The sequence below is a fragment of the Amphiura filiformis genome, chromosome 6 (genome assembly GCF_039555335.1).
Source record: "Amphiura filiformis chromosome 6, Afil_fr2py, whole genome shotgun sequence".
NCBI classification, from domain to species: domain Eukaryota; kingdom Metazoa; phylum Echinodermata; class Ophiuroidea; order Amphilepidida; family Amphiuridae; genus Amphiura; species Amphiura filiformis.
The window spans coordinates 67,021,388-67,048,737 of record NC_092633.1 but is presented as its reverse complement, the minus strand read 5'-3'; the positions used below and the strand labels follow the sequence as shown (position 1 = coordinate 67,048,737).

General features: G+C 36.6%; 1 protein-coding gene across 2 annotated transcripts; it reads left to right on the top strand.

The window, feature by feature from the left end:
- The first annotated feature begins 1,584 nt into the window (after positions 1 to 1,584).
- On the top strand, positions 1,585 to 22,529 carry LOC140155876 (uncharacterized). 2 transcript variants are annotated; one of them, XM_072178871.1, is made up of 7 exons: positions 1,585 to 1,880; positions 16,079 to 16,577; positions 17,243 to 18,626; positions 19,866 to 20,042; positions 20,652 to 20,832; positions 21,259 to 21,411; positions 21,803 to 22,529. In XM_072178871.1, exons 2-7 carry the CDS (start codon positions 16,404 to 16,406, stop codon positions 22,254 to 22,256), a joined length of 2,523 nt encoding a protein of 840 aa, XP_072034972.1. In that variant the 5' UTR covers positions 1,585 to 1,880; positions 16,079 to 16,403; the 3' UTR covers positions 22,257 to 22,529. The 2 variants fall into 2 exon arrangements, with proteins under 2 accessions (XP_072034972.1, XP_072034973.1); XM_072178872.1 differs by lacking the exon at positions 1,585 to 1,880 and adding an exon at positions 14,158 to 14,261.
- The last annotated feature ends 4,821 nt before the right edge of the window (positions 22,530 to 27,350 follow it).

The window sequence follows — 27,350 nt, the reverse complement described above, 5'->3', positions numbered from 1 at the left end:
CAAATTTTTGCCCACTAACCGCGCAAATTGTCCCAATAAAGTCCTATTTTGGAAGCGCGAAGACTTAATAAAAAAATCAGATATAACTTCTTATTGATAATACCGGGTCAAAATGATGATTTTTTTGGGGGGGGGTCTTTGCCCCGAAATTTGTTACCCCCCCCCCCCCCTCCTCTAAGAAAGCTGGCTACGCCCTGATGCCCCTTGTACACTTTAGGCTGTGAATAATCTGTTATTGCCATCTGTGATGTTGCCCCGTTATGCTAGTCCTTCCTGAGATATCAGTATGCCTTGAAGCAGATATCATGCACCCTTGTATGTCGAGTTGAAATTATCCGATGTTATTAGCAATGTGGTGATGACCCATTGTCAATATCTCTCTGAGATGATACGCGAGAATGGAAACAATCTACCCCAGGTTGTACCCGAGATCAGAGCCGAGATGATGCCTTTTATATCATCAGTATCCTTCATGACGTCTCTGTGGACAGGGCAGGTGGACTTAGGAAGCTCCAATTTGGGTATGTGACTTCCTATTATCCAAGGGTATCTAGCAGTACAATACTGCAAAATTAAGTTTACAAAATCGTCTTCAGAAGATAGCAATGTGCTTATAATGTTCGGGACAGTGTTTGGAGTCCTTGCATTATTTTTTATTTGTGGAATTGATTAACAAAGGTTTGTTGAATGCGCGTATAAATTTGGTATTTATATATTAATTGATGTATTCCTGAATCCCAGACGGTATTGAAATAAATCTATTGAATTATTTGTATAGGTGTTTAAGACTCCAATTAGTATCATTGCGTAATCTTTCTTGGAAATACAAAGCCATTTTGATCAATGATATCGAGCAGACATCGGTAAGATTTCTTGTTGCTGCATAACACACATACACGCACCCCCCCCCCCCTCCACCACTACACACCTACATCTGCATACAATAACTCTAAAAAGATCAAAGCTCTAAGTGGAAACCTGCACACACAATAAGAGAATAAACAAAAGCAAATAGTTAAAAAGGAAAAGTTGCACTAATCTTTCTTGGAAATATATATGCCATTTTGATCGATGATATTGAGCAGATATTCGATAAGATTTGATGTTGCTACATGTCAAACCCAAAAGGTTTGGCGTTTTCATCATTTTATTTATTTATTTATTTATTTAAATAAATCCAAGTAAGGTAAATCATCCACAGTAAAGTGCTCAACCAAGAAGGGAGCTGGAATTTATTTATTTGTTTGTTTGTTTGTTTGTTTGTTTGTTTGTTTGTTTGTTTGTTTATTTATTTATTTATTTATTTATTTATTTATTTATTTATTTATTTATTTATTTATTTATTTATTTATTTATTTATTTATTTATTTATTTATTTATTTATTTATTTATTTATTTATTTATTTATTTATTTATTACTAGTTAGTCATATTTTTTCTCTGTCATTTGTTGAACCCAAGAAAGGACATAAAACTTAAAAGTCTGAACTTAATTTTATCAAACCCGGCCTTCCATTTTACGCCCAAACTCGGTGAGATCGGGTTGCCTGCAACAATCTCCAAAACAATTCTGCGAACTTTGCATGAGCTGCCACATCACACGAGTTTGTATACCAAGCATTTAACAATGGGTAACTAGCAACGCTGTGCAAAGAGGCATTCATCCGTACAATACAAGGGCACCTTTCTGACAATACCTATTAACTAAATTGAACGATCGATGACGGTCTGCAGTACCTAAAGGGCTTTCCTCTACATATGGTTTCACAGTGGTAGACTTCTGCTTCGCATCTCGGTAATATTCGAAAACCTGAAGATATGAAATTGTTATCTTACAGCAGAAAGACAGATTTGCTACAGGCTTTGTAAAATACATGCATGGTAAGCTATAATTTACTGTTTGTGATATGATATTATTTCAGTTTTTACCACTGAGGCTAGTGCCTGCTAGCCGAGGAGGAGAAACAAGCCTCAGTGATTTGTTTGCTTTATGCATTTATTGTGAGTCACCTTTAGTCAGCATCTGGGAAAAGCCTATCCATCAGGCTTGTCATGCAATTCGCATTATTTGCTCGGAAATTACATCTTGTGCCATGATATTGATGATTTTTGCGCCACAAAATTAAGGTAAGTGCATGAATTCCTCAATATTCAATTATTGTATAATGATTTTTTAGTCATTAATGCAATAATTGAATCATTATAATGCTTTGCTGCCTAATATTCTTCTCTATAAGGTTGAAACAATGAATCTGTAAGTGTAAGTTTTTATATGACTGAAGAAATTTTAGATTTCTGCATACAATATTAATAATAATATAAGCATATATAGTTTTTTTTTCTTTTGTTTTTGTATTTTTGCCATTTTCGGCCTGAGTTTGCTGTAGGCAGGTTGAGAGAGGGGAAACGATTTTTGGTAGGCCGGGGGAAGCATAATTGGCCAAATTTGAAAATTAACGTTTAACAATGTTGTCAAGGGTACTAAATTGCAGCTAGGGGTAAATATCCAAATGCGTGTCCAAAATTGCTTCTCCTCCTTTAGGCCTAACCCTGTCACTAACCCCCCCCACTCCTCAACCCAATCAATTCCCGCCTTCCCTAGCACTTGTAGCATATATTTGGGAACCCAATTTTTTGGACGCAATTTGCAACCTTATAATTATGGTCTATTGCATGATCTAGTAATTATATTGCGTAGCAAGCAGGAAATAATTTTGCATGAACGTTTTCGTACTGTTTTCCCGGACTGTTTTGCTGAGCCTTTTTAAAGAGTTTTATATTTAAATAGTGACCGAAATGCCCTTCAAGCTGCCAACATTTGCTTGCCCCCTTTTGAGCTTTCTCCAAATTCTTGTCCCCCATTTTTATTCCTTCTCCCGGTAGGTGACATGTAGGTCTAATTATTGAACAATCCAGTAATAATTGTTTCTTATAGCTTTGAAGATCGATACCGTTTTACATCATCAGCAAGGCCATATAACACATCGTAGCACATTTCATGTTGTACAGCTTTGCTACAAGGGCAGCAAATAATTGACATATAAATAATAAAAATCAAGGTAATCGATATCAATAAGGAAATCAATCCAGTCTATAATTGACCCGCACGCGTGCCTTCCAGAGCACTCCCCATAGTTATATTGAATTCGGCTATAACTGAATCAGTAATTTGCACAGCATTTATAATGAAAAGTGTCGTAAATATTACAACTTGATTTCTATTCAGATCCTGGAAGAATTTCTAATATTAAATTAAAGGTCCACTCCGAAGGACGGAGCACTTTCTTGATTCATTAGTCATTACCCAATTCTAAATTAACTATGGGGAGAAGTCTGAATTTAATCTACAGATGTTGCCAATCAATTTCAGACTTTTACTCCCAAGTCAATACCCCAGCAACTCTCCGCCGCCGGAAATTGAACCAGGGACCTCATGCACCAAATGCAAGTACAACCATTGCATTAGACATACGCTCTTCATTCTCTCTACAGATGATTGTCATTTCTACAGAAAAAAAGTGCATGTACATTTTCATAAACTACCCTCCCAAGTCAATACAACAACCAACTTTGATGATTAGGCAGACAGTGCGTTTTACTTGGGTAACAGATCGGATCGGAAAACGTATTTATTTACCTCCATTTGCTATGTTTTACATAGTATATTTTTACTAGATTTTACTCAGGTGGGATAGGTCCTATATAATATTCAGGAAGTAAGCAGCGGTTGTTATATATATTGCTATGCGGTTGTCTTTACAATTTTGCTATCTTCAGAAGATCATGTTAATTCTAATCTTCAGGAAGTAAGCAGCGTTAGTTATACAATGATTATTTTGCTATCTTCAGAAGATCAAATCCCGTATAATCTTCAAGAAGTAAGCAACGGTTGTTAATACAATTATTTTGCTCTCTTCAGAAGATAGGGACTATTATTTTTATTGCTATATCGTCAGTGAAAAGTGCCGGCTAATATCATGCAGAGGCTAGTGGGACGTAACTCTATAAGAACTATATTTAGAAGAAAAAAAAGAATCGCACCTATTCAATCTCATTCTTAAATCAAACAAATTGGGTTAGGCTGTACAAAATGTACGTTGGACTAATAAAATAGGCTACCAACTATGTATGCAGGATATAGACGCGTGAATGTGCTCGCATGCAGGTCCCAGATTTAAATTCTTGATTTATTCCAGGGGCTCAGTCATTCAAGAAAAGATATTCAGCTTTGCCGCAAAAGAAGTATACACATTGCCCAGGGCGATCCAAATCATTGACAATTAAGTTAGTCTTTAATATGGCATGACAGCTTAACACAAAGATCTCGAATCCTATGACAATACTCGTTCGACTAGACTTCAACTTTTGAACTCGTACTTTTGACAATAGTTCAAATGTTGTGATTACACTCTGAAGGTGTTGAATTTAAAGCTCTTTCACCTATTTATAAAGGTAAAATATCATATTTAACGTTGTGGACATTGTATCTATGGATTGATATATTTTGTGTCGCAATATCTTGACAGTATTTAGGCTATTGTCGTAACAACTTTGTTCCTTTAATCTGCTCATTCCAAAATAATGAGCTATGCTATACATAGGTATTATAGGCCTATTATATGCATGCAAGTTGCACACATGGAGCTTAATAAAACCGCATATAAATGAACACTTGTGTAATATTTTAACACTTTTTTTAACATTTGAACGCTTTTTATTAACATTGAAAATGTTCATATCTAAAGCGTTATATATGAACACTTGGGATTTGCAGTGTTCAATACCACTGTGGTTCAATACATTCAAAATCAAAATTACAAAATCCGCAATGTGACAGACGATGAAAATGGAATAAAATGCTAGCAATGACATTTTTGCTATAAAGGACATCAATCACCCAAAATAAAAGCGGCAAAATTTCAAAGAACTATAAGTACAGTGGCCTTATTTTTCATTGACAACATTATTCGTTGGCGCTTTACCCTCCCACTGCAGTGCATCGCATTACGATATATCACATCTGAGATGATTTTCTACCACTCTGCTGGCATCTTTCAATCTAATATGATATATTGGAAAGACATAATTGTCACGTTTCTTGACGAAACTTGAATACCAAAAGCCTAGTGAATTTTCACCTCATGGGATATAACTAACAAAACGTCCGTCAAATATATTAAACGGTTAAATACACACACTTTAATACGTTCTTTGGCCCTTTAATAATGAGTTTGCCTATGAGTTTTGGCTTCACAAAGTAATCAGCACGGACTCATGTACATGTAAATATTGACATATAAAACAAGAAGAAAGGAAGTTTCCGCGTGCTCCTATATATCAACGTTTTCATGTTAAGATATTGTCTCTCTGGTTTCATGAGATCGCCTGTCAGCAGCCTGTATGCGGCTCTTGTACTATAATTGCTCGATATAATTATAGATAAACTTACATTACAGGTGCAGATGCCATGTAGCTTTGTACTTTGTAACCTGTTGATCGAGGCATCTCCGATCCGAGTTCTCCTACACCGAGCTACTTTATATAATGCGCTATCTTCAGAAGATAACAAAAAAAAGTGACCGATTTAACATTTACAGATTTAGCCTACACCAAGCATGGAGTGAATGCACTCAAATCGAAATTTCAAAATTCAATCAAGCCATAAAAAGTATATAACATATAGGACTTGTTGTTTTCTCCAAAATATCCATTTTAATTACAGAGCTATATGCATTATTGTAAACTTTATTTAATATGGTTGAAGATTAGGTTTAAAGTAAAAAACGTGGTGAAGAAAAAAATCATACTTTTTTTGTCTTCTTTGAATGTATACTATCTTGGATGGAAGTATAAATGTTATTTTCTTTCCAGATACTATGTTAATGCTTTATTTTGCCAGCTGCATGGTATTGTCATTGGAACTTTTTGAGTATCAATACATGGACGGTCCTTGAAATGCTGAAAACGTATTCATAGATTTTAAGTAAATCACAAAATTGAATCATAATATTACTTTCCCGTATATAATCACCCTTCCAAAGAATTGATACACATTTATTTTCACATGCATGATATTAATTACAATTATTTATATATATAAAAAAAAAAAGTGTTAATTCTTCACATCGCCAATGTATCATATTCTTTGGTTACTTGCAAAGCGATTCAAAAGCTTGAACTTCGGCCGATATTTAGCATCGGTCTATGTATTTTGCATTGTAAATGTATTTCCTGCTGGTCGGAGTCTGTGTGACCGGGTTATTCGTTTTTGGTATGTCAACTTTTTTTCCTGCGACATTTTATTAGTTATTATGAAATGCACTTTTCATGTATCAGTGTTTTGTGACTCTTGAGATGGTGCATGGTGGCAATTAATAATATCATCGGGAATTTGCATTTTATGGAATTTGCATTTTTACATGTAAAAGATTGAAAAATTCACTCCAAAGGAGTGAAAAACATTACGAATTCAATGAAGTTTTAGACGCACTTTTCGTAGCGTCGAAAGCATACGCTATATAGGCCTATATGAACCCTTGAAAAGTGTACCTTTTCCAATATAAAACCATATGTAACAAAAGGTGTAAATGGGAAAAATGAATTGTAAAACCACCAAAACAACAACAACAGCAAAACCTTGTTGATCGGGGTTGAGCCTTTTAAAGGAACATGTATTGATACATGATGGTTCTTGTACAGGTGTAAAGCACCCACAGTTTAAACACGGAAATAACTTGAAATCCATTTCAAAATTCAACAGGACCTTCAGAATATGAAGGACAGTTGCATGATAATGGATATATCTGCGAGAGCTTTTTCCCAAATCAATGTGTGGCCCGCTCTGACAAAACTAGGAACAAGTCGCATTTTTGACATTTCATGGTTTGAATAAAAATGTAAGCACTATAGACAATAAGCTTTAAAATCATACCAAATTTTGTAAACGGCATCAAAACTTTTCAAGATAAGGATGAAGATAAAAAAACACCACGTGATGGACTAGATGGGACAATATTATACACACACCATCCACAAGTTATATAGGATTTCGGTTCTTAATACTTAGAAACTTTTCTGATGAGCGTTTTGATCTTGTTTGAGCCCTCTTTAGCCAAGTTGATTCGTCAAGCTACTTTGGGTCTATCCTTCATGTAATTATTTTGCGTAAGCTAATCCTAACCCTAACTCTGATCCTATAAGTTCATAGGCCTCCGTGCATGATCCTCTGCCGAATTCAATTTTCAAACCCCAGAACATGCATATGACTGAAGTCCTATCGAGATCGACCTGCAATGCGATGCAATGCTAAAAGCTTAACTCGCCAGCATTTGACGATCACATATATTTTCTATGCATGGTTGCTCGCCCTTGCCCCAAGTGGAGATTTTCTTACAAACGAGTAAAGCCCGGGAATAAAGTTTATAAAATAATACAGAACTTGTTACAAGGTCAACTCTGTATAGGTTTGTTATTAAGCTTTATTATCGAACATTTGTATTGTAAAAAGAAACCTAATTTTATGTATTTTCTAGCTTGTGAAGAATAAACTCAAGACGTGACCACCGGGTAGTGTGAAATTGAGGACATGAAGTAAAACTCCATTCATATATCCACACAGAAATATCAAGATCCAGGGATGAAAATGACATGGGAATGTTAATACAATGGCTTATTAAGCGGAAATAATAACCTTGTTTATTATTTCGAAAGAAAAGGATAGAGACAAAAGGAGAAATTTTAATTGCCAATTGTCTGTCGTACATGCGTCGTATTTTATACGAATATATGATTTTACTATCAATAGTATCATATTCTGAATTGCACATGAAGTTAATTTGGGCATGAAACGACTTTTAAAGTTAAAGCAAACACCATGCCTGTATGATCTATGGTTGAAGCATGGTTGAAGTCATGGTCTGTAAAATCTAATCAATCATAAATAATATTCTATTATGTTAATGGCTCACCCTTGAATAGGTATATGTATTTAATTTCATTTGGGTATTTCGGGTAAAGATAGACCTCCCGGGTCTACGTGCAGGTACTTTACACGTTACATTTGTAATTATTATATTTTGCATGCATGGTCTGGTTTTCAAGACTCATTTGTATATAACTTTCATTATGAGCAAATGTAACGTATATGAAAAAAGGAAACGTGATAGTATCCCATCGATGCCTGTATACCAAGAGCTACCCACCCTATATACCAAGAGTCATGCAGAGAACATTATGTGGAAGTGTTCCCAACTTGAATTAATTATAGAAATCATATAATACAGAACTTTAAATTACAAGACCTTCAAAAATCATGTAAAGTATAAGTTTGGTCATTTCAAGTGGGTCCAGTGGGTTTGGAATAAGCGTGTTTTCCAAGAACATCAACAAACGGATGAAGAACAACAATTTTGATGCAGCCTGTGTAGACACTGAATTGATGTCTTTTCATGCATTTTTGGTCTGTTAGTTTTCGTTTCCCTCATAATTATTTAATTATTTATATAACCGATGAATTGAATTCGATCTTTGCGACAATGCTTATTTCATGCTATTTGCGTTTAATCAATTGCCAAGGTCTTTTTACTTTTATTCGTGAATATCTGAAACATTCATGTATCCGTGCCAGGCGAGATCGACCACCAGCATGCTGGTTCATAAAAAAAGTATTCAAAACCCCATTATTAATAACGGCTCGTTCAACTGTCGGCTACCTTTAATATTGCATCTTGCTCTCGTTAGTAAACTATGTAAATAAATTATCGACCTGAAAAGCAAAATTGTATGAAAATTCAGCTCAACACGTGAATTTGCTCAGCTGTGCCTTGCTAATAAAATACACATCTACTGAAGATAGCACACATCCTTGTAATTAAAATAACACATCTCAATATTAAAATACACATCTACTAAAGATAGCACACATCCTTGTAATTAAAATAACACATCTATGGCAGATAGCACGCATCTTCAATGTTAAAATACACATCTACTGAAGATAACACACATCCGTGTAATTAAAATAACACATCTACAGTAGATAGCACGCATCTTCAATGTTAAAATACACATCTACTGAAGATAACACACATCCTTGTAATTAAAATAACACATCTACGGCATGGCAGATAGCACGCATCTTCAATATTAAAATATACATCTACTAAAGATAACACACATCCTTGTAATTAAAATAACACATCTACGGTAGATAGCACGCATCTTCAATGTTAAAATACACATCTACTGAAGATAACACACATCCTTGTAATTAAAATAACACATCTACGGTAGATAGCACGCATCTTCAATGTTAAAATACACATCTACTGAAGATAACACACATCCGTGTAATTAAAATAACACATCTACGGTAGATATCACGCATCTTCAATATTAAGATATACATCTACTGAAGATAACACACATCCGTGTAATTAAAATAACACATCTACGGTAGATAGCACGCATCTTCAATGTTAAAATACACATCTACTGAAGATAGCACAGCACGCATCTTCAATATTAAAATATACATCTACTAAAGATAACACACATCCTTGTAATTAAAATAACACATATCGGTAGATAGCAGGCATCTTCAATGTTAAAATACACATCTACTGAAGATAACACACATACACATCTACGGTAGATAGCACGCATCTTCAATATTAAAATATACATCTACTAAAGATAACACACATCCTTGTAATTAAAATAACACATATCGGTAGATAGCAGGCATCTTCAATATTAAAATATACATCTACTGAAGAAAGCACACATCCTTGTAATTAAAACACATCTATACGGTAGATAGCACGCATCTTCAATATTAAAATACACATCTTCTGAAGATAGCACACATCCTTGTAATTACAACACATATACGGTAGATAGCACCCATCTTCAATATTATAAAGTGCACATATACTGAAGATAGCACACATCCTTGTAATTAAAATAACACATCTACGGTAGTTAGTACGCATCTTCAATGTTAAAATACACATCTACTGAAGATAGCACACATCCTTGTAATTAAAATAACACATCTACGGTAGTTAGCACGCATCTTCAATATTAAAATACACATCTACTGAAGATAGCACACATCCTTGCAATTAAAATATCACATCTACGGTAGATAGCACGCATCTTCAATATTAAAATACACATCTACTGAAGATAGCACATTTCCTTGTAATTAAAATAACACATCTACGGCATGGCAGATAGCACGCATCTTCAATATTAAAATATACATCTACTGAAGATAGCACACATCCTTGTAAATAAAATAACACATCTACGGTAGATAGCATGCATCTTCAATATTAAAATACACATCTACTGAAGATAGCACACATCCTTGCAATTAAAATATCACATCTATGGTAGCTAGCACGCATCTTCAATGTTAAAATACACATCTACTGAAGATAGCATACATCCTTGTAATTAAAATATCACATCTACGGTAGATAGCAGGCATCTTCAATATTACAATACACATCTACTGAAGATAGCACACATCCTTGCAATTAAAATATCACATCTACGGTAGTTAGCACGCATCTTCAATATTAAAATACACATCTACTGAAGATAGCACACATCCTTGCAATTAAAATATCACATCTACGGTAGATAGCACGCATCTTCAATATTAAAATACACATCTACTGAAGATAGCAAACACCCTTGTAATTAAAATAACACATCTACGGTAGTTAGCACGCATCTTCAATATTAAAATACACATCTACTGAAGATAGCACACATCCTTGTAACTAAAATAACACATAAGTAGATAACACGCATCTTCAATATTAAAATACACATCTACTGAAGATAGCACACATCCTAAAATAACACATCTACGGTAGATAGCAGGCGTCTTCAATATAAAAATAAACACATCTAACTTTAGATCCGGGCTAACTTTTTTGTGCATACGGACCAAAGGGATTGATGTCATACCTCTCATACAAACATTTTGAAACAAAAGACAAATCAGGGTAAATATATCTGTTACGCATAGAGGATAAAACCAAGCATTTCTAATGTGAAATTGTAACTAATATCAAAAGGATATTTCTCGTATTCAGAATGCAATTTGGTGTTTCTGATGTACTCTCAATTCTCATAAAAATACTGTGCAAACGTTGCTATCCAATTCCTTAAATCAAGTGGGTATATTGGGCATATATGGTGAAGAAAGAAAACATGGGCCCAAATGTGAATGGTCTGAAAAAGTCCAGTTTCTTATACAAATATTGTACTATACCATTTCTCTCAATCTCAAAAAACAACAAGTGGTCAATTGATATGTAAGGTATCAAATTTAGAATCGGTATGGGGGTAAACGTTGTCCATTGTTCCGAACAAAGCCAGTAATCTTATCATTAACACTTTTCTAAGGTTACAAACTGGGACCGTATTACATCCCGTTTTTGATAGAGGGGCTTAGAGGTAAGAGATTTGTGATACCTAATAGCATGGTATCGGATGATATTTGATAGCATCAGCTACAGTTGAACTTGAGTTGAAGTTCATGTTCTGGAGTTGAAGTAAATTTAGATTTATTCCATTCGAAAAATTTTAACGGGATCGGAACTAGCTTCAATCCTGCCTCGCTAAAATTGGGTATTGCATTTTAATGCAATACCCAATATTAAAATATTAAAATATTAAGTCTGTCAGGATTGTTTTTCCTTTGCAACTATACGGTCGCGACATGAGTAACTCACTGAACTGCAACAGCTATAGCCTACAGTCATCAAAGTTGCATTGTTTCTTATCTTTCCCTTGATTTTCGGTGATCGTCGAAAAGGAGATTCTTTCATTTTGGTTTTAATTTAGTTTCACATTTTTCTCGAAGTTAAAGATATTTCACTGTAATAACCAACAAAGCCATTTAATTTGTGTATTATCTATTTTAATTATGGTATTATTATTTAGATATGTCTTTTACAGTACATGCATTATGTGATTTGCTGAAGACGCAATCAAAGGCCCGATGTATACTTTTTATTCGACTTAGAATATTCAATACAATATGCTTCTCCGTTATTTTCTCGAAGAATTGCTTAATAAATGTTGGGAAATATTGAAAAATTGAATTAGAGTCCACTTTGCCATACCGTACCAAGCTAATTCGAACTTGACAAAGTACTAATAATATAATGACCAATTACCATGATTTAACACTCCACTTAATAATGCCAAAAATTGATCAAATCAATCTTTTGTGCTATATTTGTCCTCATAATATTGTTTTATTTTGTTTTTATATACCTATTTATCGTCTGTTTTGGTAATATTATTCTCACGATACCTATATCTGGATTCTGGACTATAGACTAAATACGCAGGCCCGGTATAAAAACGTGAGTGGTATTGTAGTTTAAGCTGTCGTATCCAAAACAACAACTGATGCGTGAAATGTATAGACAAAAGTAGTGTTACTTCAGGTTCAAATCACAGGGCTATTATACTTGAATTTTTAATGGATTTGTTTAGAGGCAATAATAATGATTATTGCGTTGCTTATACGAGAATTTATTTAAGCACTCTACATTGTCTGGTATTTCCATACGTATAGTTTTAGTTTGCTTCATGTTGGCGATGTGTAAATCGTTTTCAACAAAATAGTCTATAATAATGTAGCCTAAAATAACAGATTGGAAAAAATGCTACGTTTATTATATTACAATGTAACCAAACCACTAAATAATATTATAGAAATAGCGAGAGCTTGATTTGGACTTGGGAGAGGGGGGGGGGCGCAGGCACACAGACAGACATGACCAGACAGAGCTATAATTGTATATGCCCGACAGACCGAAAGAAAGAGAAACAGAAGGAAAGAAGGGGCCGGAACGGGCATGCCATACTGCAGTTACTATCCGTTTTCCTATACACAATATACCATTGACGCGTACTCTCTACAAATAGCGTACGTTAGAAGTATGGGTAATTGCCTAGTTAACGTCGCTGTGTGAAAAATAACCGGCCAATATTAAAAGTACTCTTCTAAAATTCTAGAAAATATAGTTTTGTAACATGTCTTAAATTTTTAGCTAATTTAGATGTTTGGAAATATTCGCACTTTGGTGTTTTAGGAAGGACATGTAAACGACAGATAACACCAAAAAATATGAAGAAATTATTTCCAAACCGTGTTACGGCCCACAGCCATTATGTTTCTCATTTTCAAGAATGTGGTTAACAATATGCACAGTATTGTCTCATTTCGTGAGCAAAGGCCACACAGTAATTGTTACCTTGCGTTTGCTTTATAATCGTTCACCCAACTGAAACTATAATACCAGCTCATTGCTCAAAACAGACACGTGTGTGTGTGGATTTAACCAGAGAAGATTGATGTAACATAGTTGAGCTGTTTTCAATGAGTGTTATCTTGGTTTAATAGCTTTTAATGGGGTTTAAGTCCTGCAAAGGTCGTGGTGAATTCTACTGTAGACATGACTGCATCATGCAGGGACTCCAATTTTTGCCAAAGCTCACTACCATTCGCAAGATGCTGTGAACTACCAAATCACAACAGTTTAAAATAGTTGCTAACCTTAAAGCAATGTGTTTTGTTGTTGTTGCAAGTTATTTTTAATGAATATTTCTAGTCAGGAGACTAACACTCAAAGGTGGCAATATAAACTCAACTCGATCTCAGTTATTTGCCGATCTGACACGCAACGTATAAATATTTCAACGTATAAAAGCAACACCAACACCATAATAAAACCGGTCAATTAATGCATTTTACGAACGCGCTTAACCGTGAATGTGTTCCAACACTTCATGAAAGAGCCGGTATTAAATGTGTCAAACTGCATGCAGTGATAACACACATCACACCGTTTATACAAATGTCTCTGTTGGATACGTTTGTTAATTGACAAACGGACCAAAATTGTTGAAGCACATCCTACACCAGGCTAATTATGCAGTTTTTTCTCAGTGCTACCAATAAATATCGCACTGATTATCTAATGTGCAATTGAGTTTTGTGATTGGTCGGATTCACTTCTGCTTGAATACTTGTATAATTTTTATGGTAATCTTATACCCAATATCTGCCCAATACTGAACGGGCTGGAATAGTGGAATCAAGTATACCCGGCAAGTATAGTCTTCAAGTTATTTCGCTTTATAAGGAAACCGGTTGTATAGTTCATTTTTCTGGAATCGAAGAATCCGGTAATAATCTCATTTGCTTTTGCCAAAATCAAGTCGTTGGTAAGTACTGTATTTAAAATAAAATAAGAGTGAAAAATACGTATTTACGAAAATCACTCGTTTGTATATAGGGTCACACGCAGGTACGCACATTGAAAGTATATATTAGCTAACTGTAGCACCTTTTGCTGTGTATGGTCATATTCACGGTCGACGCTTAGTGATATCTTCCAAGGTGTACATCTCGGTGCTATATGTCACTGGGAGCTCTGTAATTTATCAAGCAAAGGAAACATGTCAGGACCCTCCACAAGGATTCTTGAGGAGCGTTTCGAAAAAATTGAAAGGCAAATGAGAACTTTTCAGAATATCAAGACAAGAGTATAGGCTAACAACAAAAGAAATATATCTGCTGATTGTTTCATTATTAAAGTTTATAGTAATTAGCTGTTACTTTCATTGATCAAGCGCTAGTTGTCTTGCCACTTGATACAGTCTTTCTGTCACCCATACAGGCACGAACGGTCACCATGCGTAAAACCACCAAATTACACGACTTGTAGATTTGAATTGATACAACTACTAATTAACTGTAAGGGATCTTGAGCTAATTAGGAAAGTTTAAAATTTTATAATTGCAGAAAACTTTCGATCAAATCACACGACTTGTCGAATTTTAATTCGACATAAAAGTATATGCTTTTCGTGTTTTCCATCCTATTCCAAAGTAATTCACACTCTCTCCTGTGGTCTGATGTGCTTTCAGGTCCCACAATAAATACTGTGTAGCGGTGGGTTGCATAGCCCTTGAGAGAAATAGTGCCTTCGTATCTTAATCACGTAATCGGCTACGGGAAGAGAAGCGAATGGGAATGCGTCAAGGAAGCATGAAATGCCTTTGTGGTAGACATTGTTAGGTCTTCTACAATGATAATTGTTGCACACGAGCAGGTCTTAATTCTGCGATGGGGATAAGTCGCAAAAAGGGCTTGCGTGAAAGACTTCACTGAAAGTTTGAATAACTTAATTCACATTCAGCCAGCATCGAAAATGCCTGATGAGAATCATAAGAGCTCTGATAGGCGATATATTTCATAAGAAATATGAATGCACAAAGATGAATGAGGGTCATTTAAATCAGAATTTTACCATTGACTCAGCAACCGCAAAAACTCCAAGCAAACGAACTAAGAGAATAGACTATTGTATGTTAATCAAATCAACAAATAGACTTTCGACTTGAATGGCTGTACTGTTGTATGAAGCTCACAACTGCTTGATTTAATCACACTAATTGTAAATTGGTAAAGTGTAATTATCAAGCTTGTTGTGACATTTTACCAAACACACCCTGATATTAGACACGGTACATTATCATTAGTACGGATACTATAGTGAATCGAGTATTTCAGGTCCTATTTTGTATTCTTGTGTGCAATGTTTCCACTGGTTTGTCCGTTCGTCCTGTCACACGGGACTTCTTATTGCATGAGCATGATGACCGGTGACTGTAACAATGAATGAGCGCTTTTTAAAAACAACGAACATGATTGTATACGCATGAATTTGTTTTTCAGAACATATGATTGCGTGCTGTCTTTTGTCTGTCAGCATTTTGTATCGAAATATTATAACTGAGATTTAGTCAACACATATTCCTATTAATATGCTATCATGTAGTGAAAAGGACAGACACACCAAGGATGAAAAATCAACCAAGTGAAGTCGTCATAGCTACTTTATTCTACAGAAGACTTGATGCAGCTAATGACTTCATTTGTATATCCGAATAGCCGAAACCGTCTAATTTCATATGTGAATTATTAAACCGTTCAACTAAATCATATATTTTATTTATTTTTATTATTTTCATTCAGGTGACATGCATTTAAATGGTGATGACTAAGCTACGAAGTAATACCGCACTTTGATACACCAACCGAGAGAGAATACTTCTTGAATTTCGCACCATTGTGATAAAACGCTTTTGGATTGGATTGCCGCTAATGCAGGCTCTCTATGGTGTACTCATGCAATAGTGCGCATGCAGATTGTCATTCGTTCTGATTATCGACGGATTCATGGCCGGTCATATGTGAAAGTTTTGAGCATCTTGATCATATTCTTTTACTGATATCATCGGGAACCTTGCCACTTGTAGCGGAGGTGTTGCGGACCAACCAATCATCCTATGCCCATATTATGTGGTTTGTTCGTCGTTGTAGAGTATCATCACTATGCCGATTTTTTCTTTCTGCGATCCTGTTTATTATCTTCCTGTTTTCAGTATCAACTCTTTTGGTAGGTACGCCAGACATTCATTACAATGGAAGGACCGGCTCTGATTCATCAAATAAAGCTGTTAATAAGTTACAAGTAAGTGCATGCATTACATGAGTCAATAGTCAGTATTTGCTCACGCGGAGTGTGTTTAGACCCATTAGTTTTTCTCACCCTCATGGCGATACTATAGGCAAAGTACTTAGTACATTAAAAGTAATAATTGGAGATCAAAACAATATGATACCCATATCAATCAACGTATTCTATGATGTACTTATAGGGTCTTGAAAAGTGGGAAAGACATGTGAGGTGCTGCCACAAAATAGGCGCATAATGTTGCATTTCGGCAAGGCAAGATAATACAAAGGCATCTGGCGTGTATTTTGTGGCTGTATTGCTTTGCTGTTGTTGACAACGCTTATTTCACTCCTCATCTCGCTAATTACCGAAATGCTGGCATCTGGGTAATGCCAAAACTTTAAATTTTAACTCAACTATTATAGCCAAGGCAGTGATTGAGTTATAAAACTTTACAACACACATTACTAGTCCCTTATACTTCAGTTGAGCTGGCATGCGGTTCTGCTTTTCACTTCAGGACACAAGGTGTCATGGGTTATTCTTGCATTGCACTTATACTAGTCATGCTAGTATAATGTGCTTTATTTTGGGAATTTTGAGCTCTACGATGTGAAATCCTTTCCTTTTTTACCATTTATATATTATTATTGTTCTTGTTATTACTATTATTTTTGCAGGACAGAGTTGAGCCACCTTTACCCGTATTAAACCAACGCATTGCATATAACAACCAAGAGAAATCCATTAGAAGAAATCATCAGTTTGGACGTGGATTGTTAGACAGAGTTCATGGCGATGATATCGGTGTCGGGGAATCGGATTTGCAATTCTTAAGTAAATCAAGACGTCATCAAAATTTTATAGGGCCCAACTCACCAACAGAACACAACAGGTATCCTACAATCAAACCTGCGGATAATATTTCTAGCAAATACAATCAAAAAGGTCAAAATGTTCCCAGCTCTAGAGTTCGAGAACCTCCGATGGTGGTACAACATAATGTGGCTGTTTCCAATAACGACCTTAACAATATTCACGACCTTTCAAACGGCAACCAGGTGAATAATATCGTGTCCCATAAGGAACAATGGAAACAACCTGATCAGGTGAACGGTGTGCAAAACCGAGAAGTTATTCATCAAAGAAATCCATCGCAGGATGCCCTTAATGCCCAACAGCTGCAGCAGAGAAATTACCCAAATATAAACCAAAGAAAAGTACCTGGTAATGAAGATAAAAGTCTTCCAACAATTCTTAACCAGAATAATACTTATGTTATAGCACAACATGACACAGTACTTATAAGTGCTCCTTACCCACAACAAAAACAACAGTACCAGCAGCAGCAACAAGAACATGTTCAAATCTTGCCAAATCAACCTCAGCAACAGCAACAACGAAATCTTGAAGGAGTAAATGCAGGAAATATGCAGCAAGACCGGTTGACAAAGCAACATCAACTACCTATACAACAAGTTAACTCGGTTCACCCGCAGCAACAGCAAATGCAACAGCCACCAGTCGGACACTTACAGCAGCAGCAGGTACTCAATCAACAAATGCATCAACAGCAGATGAATCAAGAACAGCAACGCGTGAGCCAGCGGCAACAAACACAACAACAGCAAATGCAACAATCGCAACAAACAAAGCAGAATCAACATCTCCAAATGCAGCATTTGAATCAACAACAGCAACAACCACAGCAACAACAATGGCAATTGCAACAGCCACAACTACAACAACAGCAGCAACAACCGCATCAACAGCAGCAACAACCACATCAACAGCAGCAGCAACAACAATGGCAAGTAAATCAGCAACAACCACAGCAACAACCACAGCAACAACAACTGCAACAACATCAGCAAAAACAATGGCAAGTACAGCAGCAACTAGTGCAGCCAATACAGCAAACACAACAACGACAACAGAAGCAGCAGCAATCTGGACAAACATCCAACTCAGTATTTGGGAGCAATGCCATCCATTCCTTGCCACACCCTGCGCAAACCCAAGACATAGTATGGAGTAAGGAGCTCGAGCAAGCCGTGCCCCAAGGTAATCCATATGAAAAACATGTTGTTTATTTCTTGATATTTTAAAGCCTTGATAATAAAATTTTTCAAGCATCCACGTATATCTCAGATTATTTTTGACATGTTCATATCATTTTGCATATCACTGGATAGTTACTCTATTCCCCTTAACAATGACACCACATTGGAAACAATCACCATTTTCACGGCTGAGTACACGTCTTGTGAATGTAGTGGGGTCTCAAACAGAATGTGCCAAATTGACCATTATTCTGTGCTCAAACAACACTAGTCACTAATCTCAATAGCGGGTGGAAAAAACCACACGTAGTCACAACAGCCAGGCATCTCTTCCTCGCACGTTGCTGTGGGATGGCAATCCATTCTTCAACCAATCAGGATTCGTCGCAGGTCATTCAACATATATAGTTGCATTGGCTACTCTGGCACGAACAGTACGCCCAAGGTCGTGTTCAATTGGGTTGAGGTCTGTGCTGATCACATGCCATTCCATTGTCTCTACTCCCTAATTCTGGGTAGTCGTTGATTACCCTGGTTCTGTGGAGCGAGCATTGTCATCTTGAAGGATTGCATTCAGCCCCATATTGTGAAGATATGGGATAATTGCAGCTTGCTGCACAGAATAATGGTCAATTTGGCACATTCTGTTTGAGACCTCACTCACATTCACAAGACATGTACTCAGGCGTGAAAAGGGTGATTGTTTCAAATGTGGTGTCATTGTAAAGGGGAATAAAATAACTTTGTTGATATGCAACACGATATAAACATGTCACAAATAATCTGAGATATAGATGCTTGAAAAAAATTTCAAAACGTTTGTTGAGGAGTTTATCATCAAACTGAGGGTATGCTCCGAGAAACATTCTCATAATGGTAGAAGTTATCATACTTTTGTCATTCAGACATACCTTTGGCTCTTTGGTTGTTGAAACCAAGTTGCAAAATGAACCCTTCACAAAACAGCTTAAAAGACGTCGTTAGCTGGTGATTGGTTGCTTCCACTTCGACAATTCGAACTGTTATGTAGATGGTAAGTTTATGACGAGTCCATTCAAGGATGCAAATGAGCCCAAAGTGCTAGAAGAGACGTATAGAGCTTGGTACCCGTTATTGCAAGTCCTACGACTATGTTTTTCCTATTTGTGAAGTTACCCTTCGTAAAACGCTACCTTTCGCCACAGAAATCATCCATGTTTAGCTCTCTGATGCAATTATCGATTTTAATACCTTTTTACAGCTTTTACTTGGGACGAAGTAGACAAGTGGTCAACAAACGTAAGACAGCAACCAATCACAGTAATGGAAACTGGTACCGATACTAAATGCGGTCGAGCTCCAAATCAGTATCTGCAACTGGTTGATGGTACGAGACTATGTGCTCGTTATAGAGATTCCTACGGCATGGAAATAGAAGGTAATTGGTCGACATTGCTTGTTGTCTTTGAGATTGTCTATATAGTATACATGAACAACATTCCCTATAAGCAGGAGAAGAGGAGATTATAGAGGTAAACTTGTAATTGTAAAAACGTTCTAATCTTTGAATATTGACCAAATTAAATGTTACCAGTCGATCGATTGCCACGTTTGGCAGCGATGTAGTGGCAGTGGCTTGGAGGGCGGGGAGGAAGCACAAAAAAGTAAAACACAATTTATTGGATTATCTCCCACCTTGTCCGCATTTCACGTGCATTGGGCAAAAGTCAAAATAATGCGCAACATATTTCGCACAAGATCGAAGGTTATGTGGATGTTAACGCTACGCAAACGTCAGATTGTTGTTCTCATACTATTTATGCAGCATAATTATCAGGGGTGACTTTCACGGAGAATTACGACGCATGACCCCATCGTAGTATCTCAACCCATCGTAACTCTTCCATAGGAGTTTATATCAAGATTACGGCGGTGGGTTGAACGACTTACGATATACGTACGTTGTAACTCTTTGCGAAATCCAGCCGGTTAAAATATAACAGAAATTATATTGTATCTGTTACTGTATTTGTTCCATTACGTTTAGGTGAACTACTTTCTTTCTACCTATCACGATTGTTGGACATCCGATCAGTTCCACCTCTACTGCTTGCTACCATCGACAGCCACAGTAGTCAGTGGTCCGCACAAAGATTAAAGTTATCCCAATCTAACTGGAAGGATGGCACAGTGGTAACTCTTACTAAATTCATTGATGGACTTAGCAGGTACGCCATGATAAGTGTTACTTGTATATTGTAGCATAGTATAGCAGGAATTCTGTGTCGGCAGTTTGTCACGCTATTTGCCAGTCGGGTGTTTTGTTATTATACACAATTTTCCATCTTAAAATTTGTTGGGAGTAATGATAAAATTAAAACCTATATGCACATAATTGATATACAAATCATTATACGTTCCGTGAGGAACAACAGGTGCCGAATATATAGTGTAGGATACATTCTGCAGAAGGGTATTTAAGCCACACAATTGTTGTTCTTTAGTTAGGTGTTTGTATGGTTTTTTGTTATTTTGCAATATGTAATTTATATCCGCATCTCCACATCATAGAATCATGAAAGATTATTAGGGGGATGAAAATATGGATATTTATCTTGAATCTTTAAAAGTTCGATGTTTGTTTCTGTATACAGAACTCTGCTTCCAAGGACGCTTAAAATGAAGGATGATCCGCCGTTAGAGGTAACGTCTCGTAATCTGGAATCGCTTACGTCATCAGATATCTCCTATCTGATACAATGGACAGATCTTATTGTATTTGATTACTTACTAGGACATATTGACAGGTAAGAAAATGTACATTCAGTCAAAATTCCTTAGCGATGTTCAATATAGCCCTTTAAAGTATTCAAAATCCAGCTAGCGATTCCCCTCTGATTTCTGCACTTTTTCAAAACAATGGTCCCAAAAGTCGTCATGATTTTGTACGCCACCCACGAGTTGCACTTCTTTCGGTGTACGATTCACCGTTCTCAAATAATCGGAGGGCGTATGACAGCAATGGCCGAATGACTCTGTTGTTTCCCAATTTTGGACCAGGGTCTTTCCTGTCGCACCAATCTGATGTGACATCCAAGAGAATATTAACGTCTATATTTCTGAAGTCACAAAGAACACTGAACAAAAAATGTCAATATATCTATCCTCTAAAATCAGTTTTCTTATTTTGTGTTTCAGAGTGACCAATCATCAGGAGGGTGTGGACCTCCACGATGATACTATCCGACAAACGATTTGGTTTACTCAACCCATCCACAATCTAGCAATCGGTGCGGACTCTGTCCTCTGGTTCATCGATAATGAAACCGGGTTTCGCATGGGATATCGTGCCCTATATCACAATCAGGTCGACGGCCAAAGGTATAGAGGTTTTCACGCAACTATGCTGCATACCAATTGTGTGTTTCGCGCTGGAACGGTTAAAAGTATTGATGAGTTATATCATCATCCAAATCCATACGAGCGATTGATGGCAATGATAAATGAACATGAGCCATTGGCGAATAAGGTAAAGGTAGAAATACCAGGATTTAGGAATGATCTGCCAGAGATATTTAACCAGAGAGTCGGCCACGTGTACGAATGGATGGAGGAATGTCGGCAGAGACTAAATCAACAAAGAACTAGATAGCACGCCTTTCTGATGATACCATTTACCCATTCTATCGATCGATTTTATTATTGATTGATTATTCCCTACCTCAAAAATGAATTCAATCCAGGAATTCTTGTCAGACATTGAAAATTGAGAGATCTGCAAAGAACTACAGGACACAAGGACATAATTTATTTGAGTCTTCGGCTCATGATAATGCGCACTTACTCCAATATTTACTATTTATATAGAAACTTTGTTTCATCTCTCTTGCCGTCTCATAGACATATATAAACATTTAAAAAAAAGTAACTAACCCCCCCTTAAATAATGACCATTATTCAAAAACGGGTGATTGTATTACAAATCTGAAGGGTTGGAAGCAGAATTTATTTTTGCACATTTTGACACCTCATTTGTAGCAATTGACTAAATATTGACGTCACGGCGTACATTTAAATCAATGTAGCCCAAGATTTGAAAGTTGCAGTAAATTCTATTGATTTTGCATTCAGCGTAAATTTGTGTAAAGATATCCGAGTGTTTTTGTATTGTAAAAATTTGTATGTAAGTGCAACTTTCAAATCTGGACCTCACTACATTAAATTGACCGGTGTTTTATTGTTTTCTAGGCTATCGTATCAAATGAGGTGTCAAAATGCCCAGAAATAAATTCAAGGGGGGGGTGGGGGTTAGTTACTTTTTTTTGAGATGTTTATTTCAATAAGACCTCATAGTCATAATAATACTGCACTAATTTGAAAGTTTTGCAATTATTTTCACTAAATACTTTTTATGTTCATCATATTGATTGATAGTCATGAAAATTATTTTTACCAGAATGGTAATTTTGTCTCAGTTCACGTGAAAATACTTTCATAAATAGCGCTTCGTGTGTGTTGGGTACGCCCGGTGCGTGTCCGGGGGTGGGTAGGCCTAATGTGGGTATGTAGAAGTCATGATATAGCAATTATGTTTGTATGGAGGTGGGGTGTGTTGAAATTCTGTGCCGGGGGGGCGCACGCGCACTTGAATACTTTACTGCTCTCTCAGATATATAACTCAGGTGTAAATATATTTTGAACGAGTTACGTAATTTCAAACCACGTGTCATGCACATTGTAAAGAATGGGTTTGTGACTATATTTGCTTATATATACATGTCGAGGGTTCAGGGTGCACACCAGTAAATAGCTCCCATTGAGTTTCTGTACAAACATGGTCCAGGAAAACATCATTTTCTTGACTCCAGAGCGACTCAGTTCTTCAAAACTTATCCTTTCTGCAAGTCGAAGGTCAGATGAAGTCATCTATTGTAGATATTATATACGGAGTCCAGCATTTTTTTCCAGAAAAATGTCGACTAGATCACCCTATAGCCCATACATACAGCGTACGCCACCTCACGAATAGCTAAGTTGGTGTTTCTGAAATGTAACACATTTTGAAAGTTTAGCCAAATTGTCATTAAAAGTCAGATCCTACTCATTTTTCACAGACAATCTATTTCCCAGGCCTAAATGAGGATTAAATATGAATCAGGGCCTAATAGTTTTTTTCTAAAGGATTTAATTTATAGTCGTATTGCACGTTTCCTCGTTTGAAACACTGATTTTTTTTCTCCCAGGGTGTAGGAGACTTGTATTTACTGGTGTGCATTCTTCAGAACCAGAAAGACTTAACTCGCAATGTTTTGCTCTCACAAAATTACCATAAGGTTGATGAAATAACTTTATGAAACATTCCAGATTTGAAATCCTTATAGTATAACTTTTTAAATTATACCAAACATGTCAGGATGGATCCTTGCATTGATCTTCAATAATCAATATTTATTCCAGAATTTCTTTTGTTTTTATTGAATTTTGTCATGTTTAATAGTACCCTGGCGACTTTATGTTGTAGGATCAGGTCGTATATGGCTCTCAACCCTCGATGTATAAAATTCTATTATTGATGATTTCTTTGTGTTAATATATAAATGATTACCATATTGGTAAGTGCCTTGATATAAAGACATATTGTTGAATATATTGGTATCTATAAATAAATAAGTGTGTGGCTTTTACTTTTTTATTAATTTAATTCATCACATTGTATCAAATAGTTATTATAGAACAGTTCTAGAATTTTCAAAGCTATCCTAAAGTAAAGGGTCCAGTAAGATGCACATGTTTCAGTTGTATAGGTAGGCTATATAGATTTTTTTTTGTTTTTGTTCTACAGAGCTTAATTAATGTTTATGGAAGTGGTCCAAGACGTCGACGTCCATATGATTGCCAACTTGAATGCATTGATATTGGTGCAATGAATTTGTGATTTAAAAATGAGAGGGTTAAACCGGTGTGGCATCTCCCCCCTCCCTCTCCATCTTCTCTCTCCCTCTCTTTCTCCCACTCTCTCACACCCCCACTCTCTCTCCACCCGTGCGGTCCGTCAAATGTTTGCCGGATTATTCTAAGCAAAAATGGTCAGTTTTTTAGTGGTACAGACAGGACAACTAGACTGCTGCCCTCAGTCGTCAACCGTCTGGATTGACGACTGAGAAAACTACGTGGAAAAAAAGTGACGGATTTTGCAACAGGATTCCTGTGGCATAGAGCATGCGCAGTTGGGTCCAAATTGACCTTTTGACCGAGTTTGTTGTTTTTAGAAGTTCAGAGCGCGATCTTGTCACAGCGGCGCGGTACAGCAACGCGGTACACGGGCGCCGCTAGTCAGTCGCGCTACGGCGCACAACCAAAGTCGCATTGAATAGTTTTCAGAAGTCCGTCATGATATTGGCTGTAAGATAATCAGTCGTCACTACGAAGCATACACAGTACATGCGAAGTGTAGACGGCTGATTGGAATTAGTCTACAGGACAACTAGATGGTTCTAGGAAATTGTATGAGCTCAAAATGGTCCTTTCTGGCCTTTGCAAAACCCTTTTAGTTCTTTATAGAACTAGTTAAGATTCTGCATACAGCTTAAAGGAGGATTTCGTGATCCTAGCATCCTCTTTTTATGACATTTTTCAGTAGATATCCACGAAAAAAGCTTATTTCCAAAATTTCAGTTGATTCTGATTTTGCGTTTGCGAGTTATGCATGATTATGTGTATTACACTGCTTCATAGACAATGTGTTGTAATTTCGTTCTGGTGCACCAGAACGAAATTCAAATTTATGATATTTTTGCTAAACGAATTAATCTGCAAGAAATATTTGGTACATAAACATTATGTAGCCAGAGGTATCCAGTGGTGTAAAAATCTCAACTTTTTTGGGAAAAGTGGGGGATGAGGCCCTTTAAGAACCTTTTAAGTTCAACTTGGAACCATGTTTTTCTTAGACCATTATCTGATTATGATGGGGCGGACCCATGGAATGATTTGTGCGTGAAATTATAATATTAATCATTGTAGATTAGTTTTGCATTTTTTGGGCCTTTTGAATTATTTATAGTAAAACATTTTTATCACTTTTTTCATCATAATTGGTGATTTTTACCAAATACATGTATGTCAATTTGAAAATGATACATTATTGACTTAGATTAAGTCTATATTATAATCAAGATGAAGCTCTGTATACCATGTATACAGTCACATTATACTTACTGGAATCACCACCCACCAGGCCACCATATATTTGTTAGATCTAGTCTATAATATTATAGTCTATAGGATGTATCCAAACGATCGGTACCCAACAGTTTCCATGTTTATTGAAAAACCTATACTTCATGAAATATAACTTGATCCCTTTGAAATTACTAGAACTACATAGTTAATGACCTTTTATATCATTATACGAATTAGGCGTATTTGATGTATCAGTTTTGTCCATAATCGATGGAAACGGATGGGTACCAATCATTTTGATACATCATGTATATAGTTAAGAGAAAGGAATTAATATAACAAAAATAAAAAAGAATACAACTGCAATTGTTCCAATGTGTGTGACCATTTTATAGCTATAGTAAAGAGTGAGGAAGAGGCTATACGAATCTTTTTTGTTGAAAAAAACCCACATCTAATGACTGTCGACTGTTAAATGTACTGTCGTCGGCCCAATGTGGGTGGGTGCACCGCTCAGTCCGACACCCGCTAGTCAGACACGCCTCTAGTAGCTTCTAGTCCGACACGCCGCTAGTCCGACCACACAAATTCCCTATACTTAGGGGTGCGCCAGTCCGAAAATGAAAAACACTGCGTTAGTCCGAAAAAAGCATGCGCTAGTCCGAAAATGAAAACCACTGCAACAGTCAGACACGCCGCTAGACCCTCCCTCGGGTCCATGGATAACGACGACTGGTACTGTAGACTATATATAACATTAAAAAATCAACCCAATACAGAGGAATCAGCGCTCACCTGGACTTTCGCGTTCACTAATAATACGAGTATGTTTGCATGGTTCGACTGTGTGTGTTATCAGTGGCGTCGATTTGTGGATGAAGAGGAATGGGTTTTGGCATTGAGAAAACTAGGGGGAGGGGGTGTTACAGGACTTTGGCTTTTTTTTTCATAGGGCATTATGTAATTATTTATTGTTACATTATCCAGAGATGGAACTGAACAGAGACTGTGGGTCAGTCTAACACGCCGCTAGTCCGAATCTGAAAACACCTTTTTCAGTCCGACACACCGCTAGTCCGAATCCGAAATACACTGCGCTAGTCCGAATCTGGAAAACACGTCTTCAGTCCGACACTGCGCTAGTCCGAAACTGAAAACCATGGCGCTAGTCCGAAACTGAAAACCACCGCGCTAGTCCGAAACTGAAAACCACCGCGCTCCGAATTGGAAAAACACCGTGCTAGTCCGAATCTGAATAACGCTGCGCTATAGCGCAGTGTTTCCCAAATTTCAGAATCGGGCTAGCGCAGTGTTTTTCAAATTCGGACTATATCACAATGGTTTTCACTTTCGGACTAGCGCAGTGGTTTTTTTTTAATTCTGACTAGCGCAGTGTCGGACTGAATGAGTGTTTTCAAGATTCGGACTAGCGCAGTGGTTTTCAGTTTCGGACTAGCGGGGTATCGAACTGGCAGAGTGTATTTTAGGGAGTGTTCAGAAATACTTTGGTGGGGGGCTGGTAAAAAGGAGGGGGGGCCAAAAAGTTTTGGACCTTAAAAGAGGG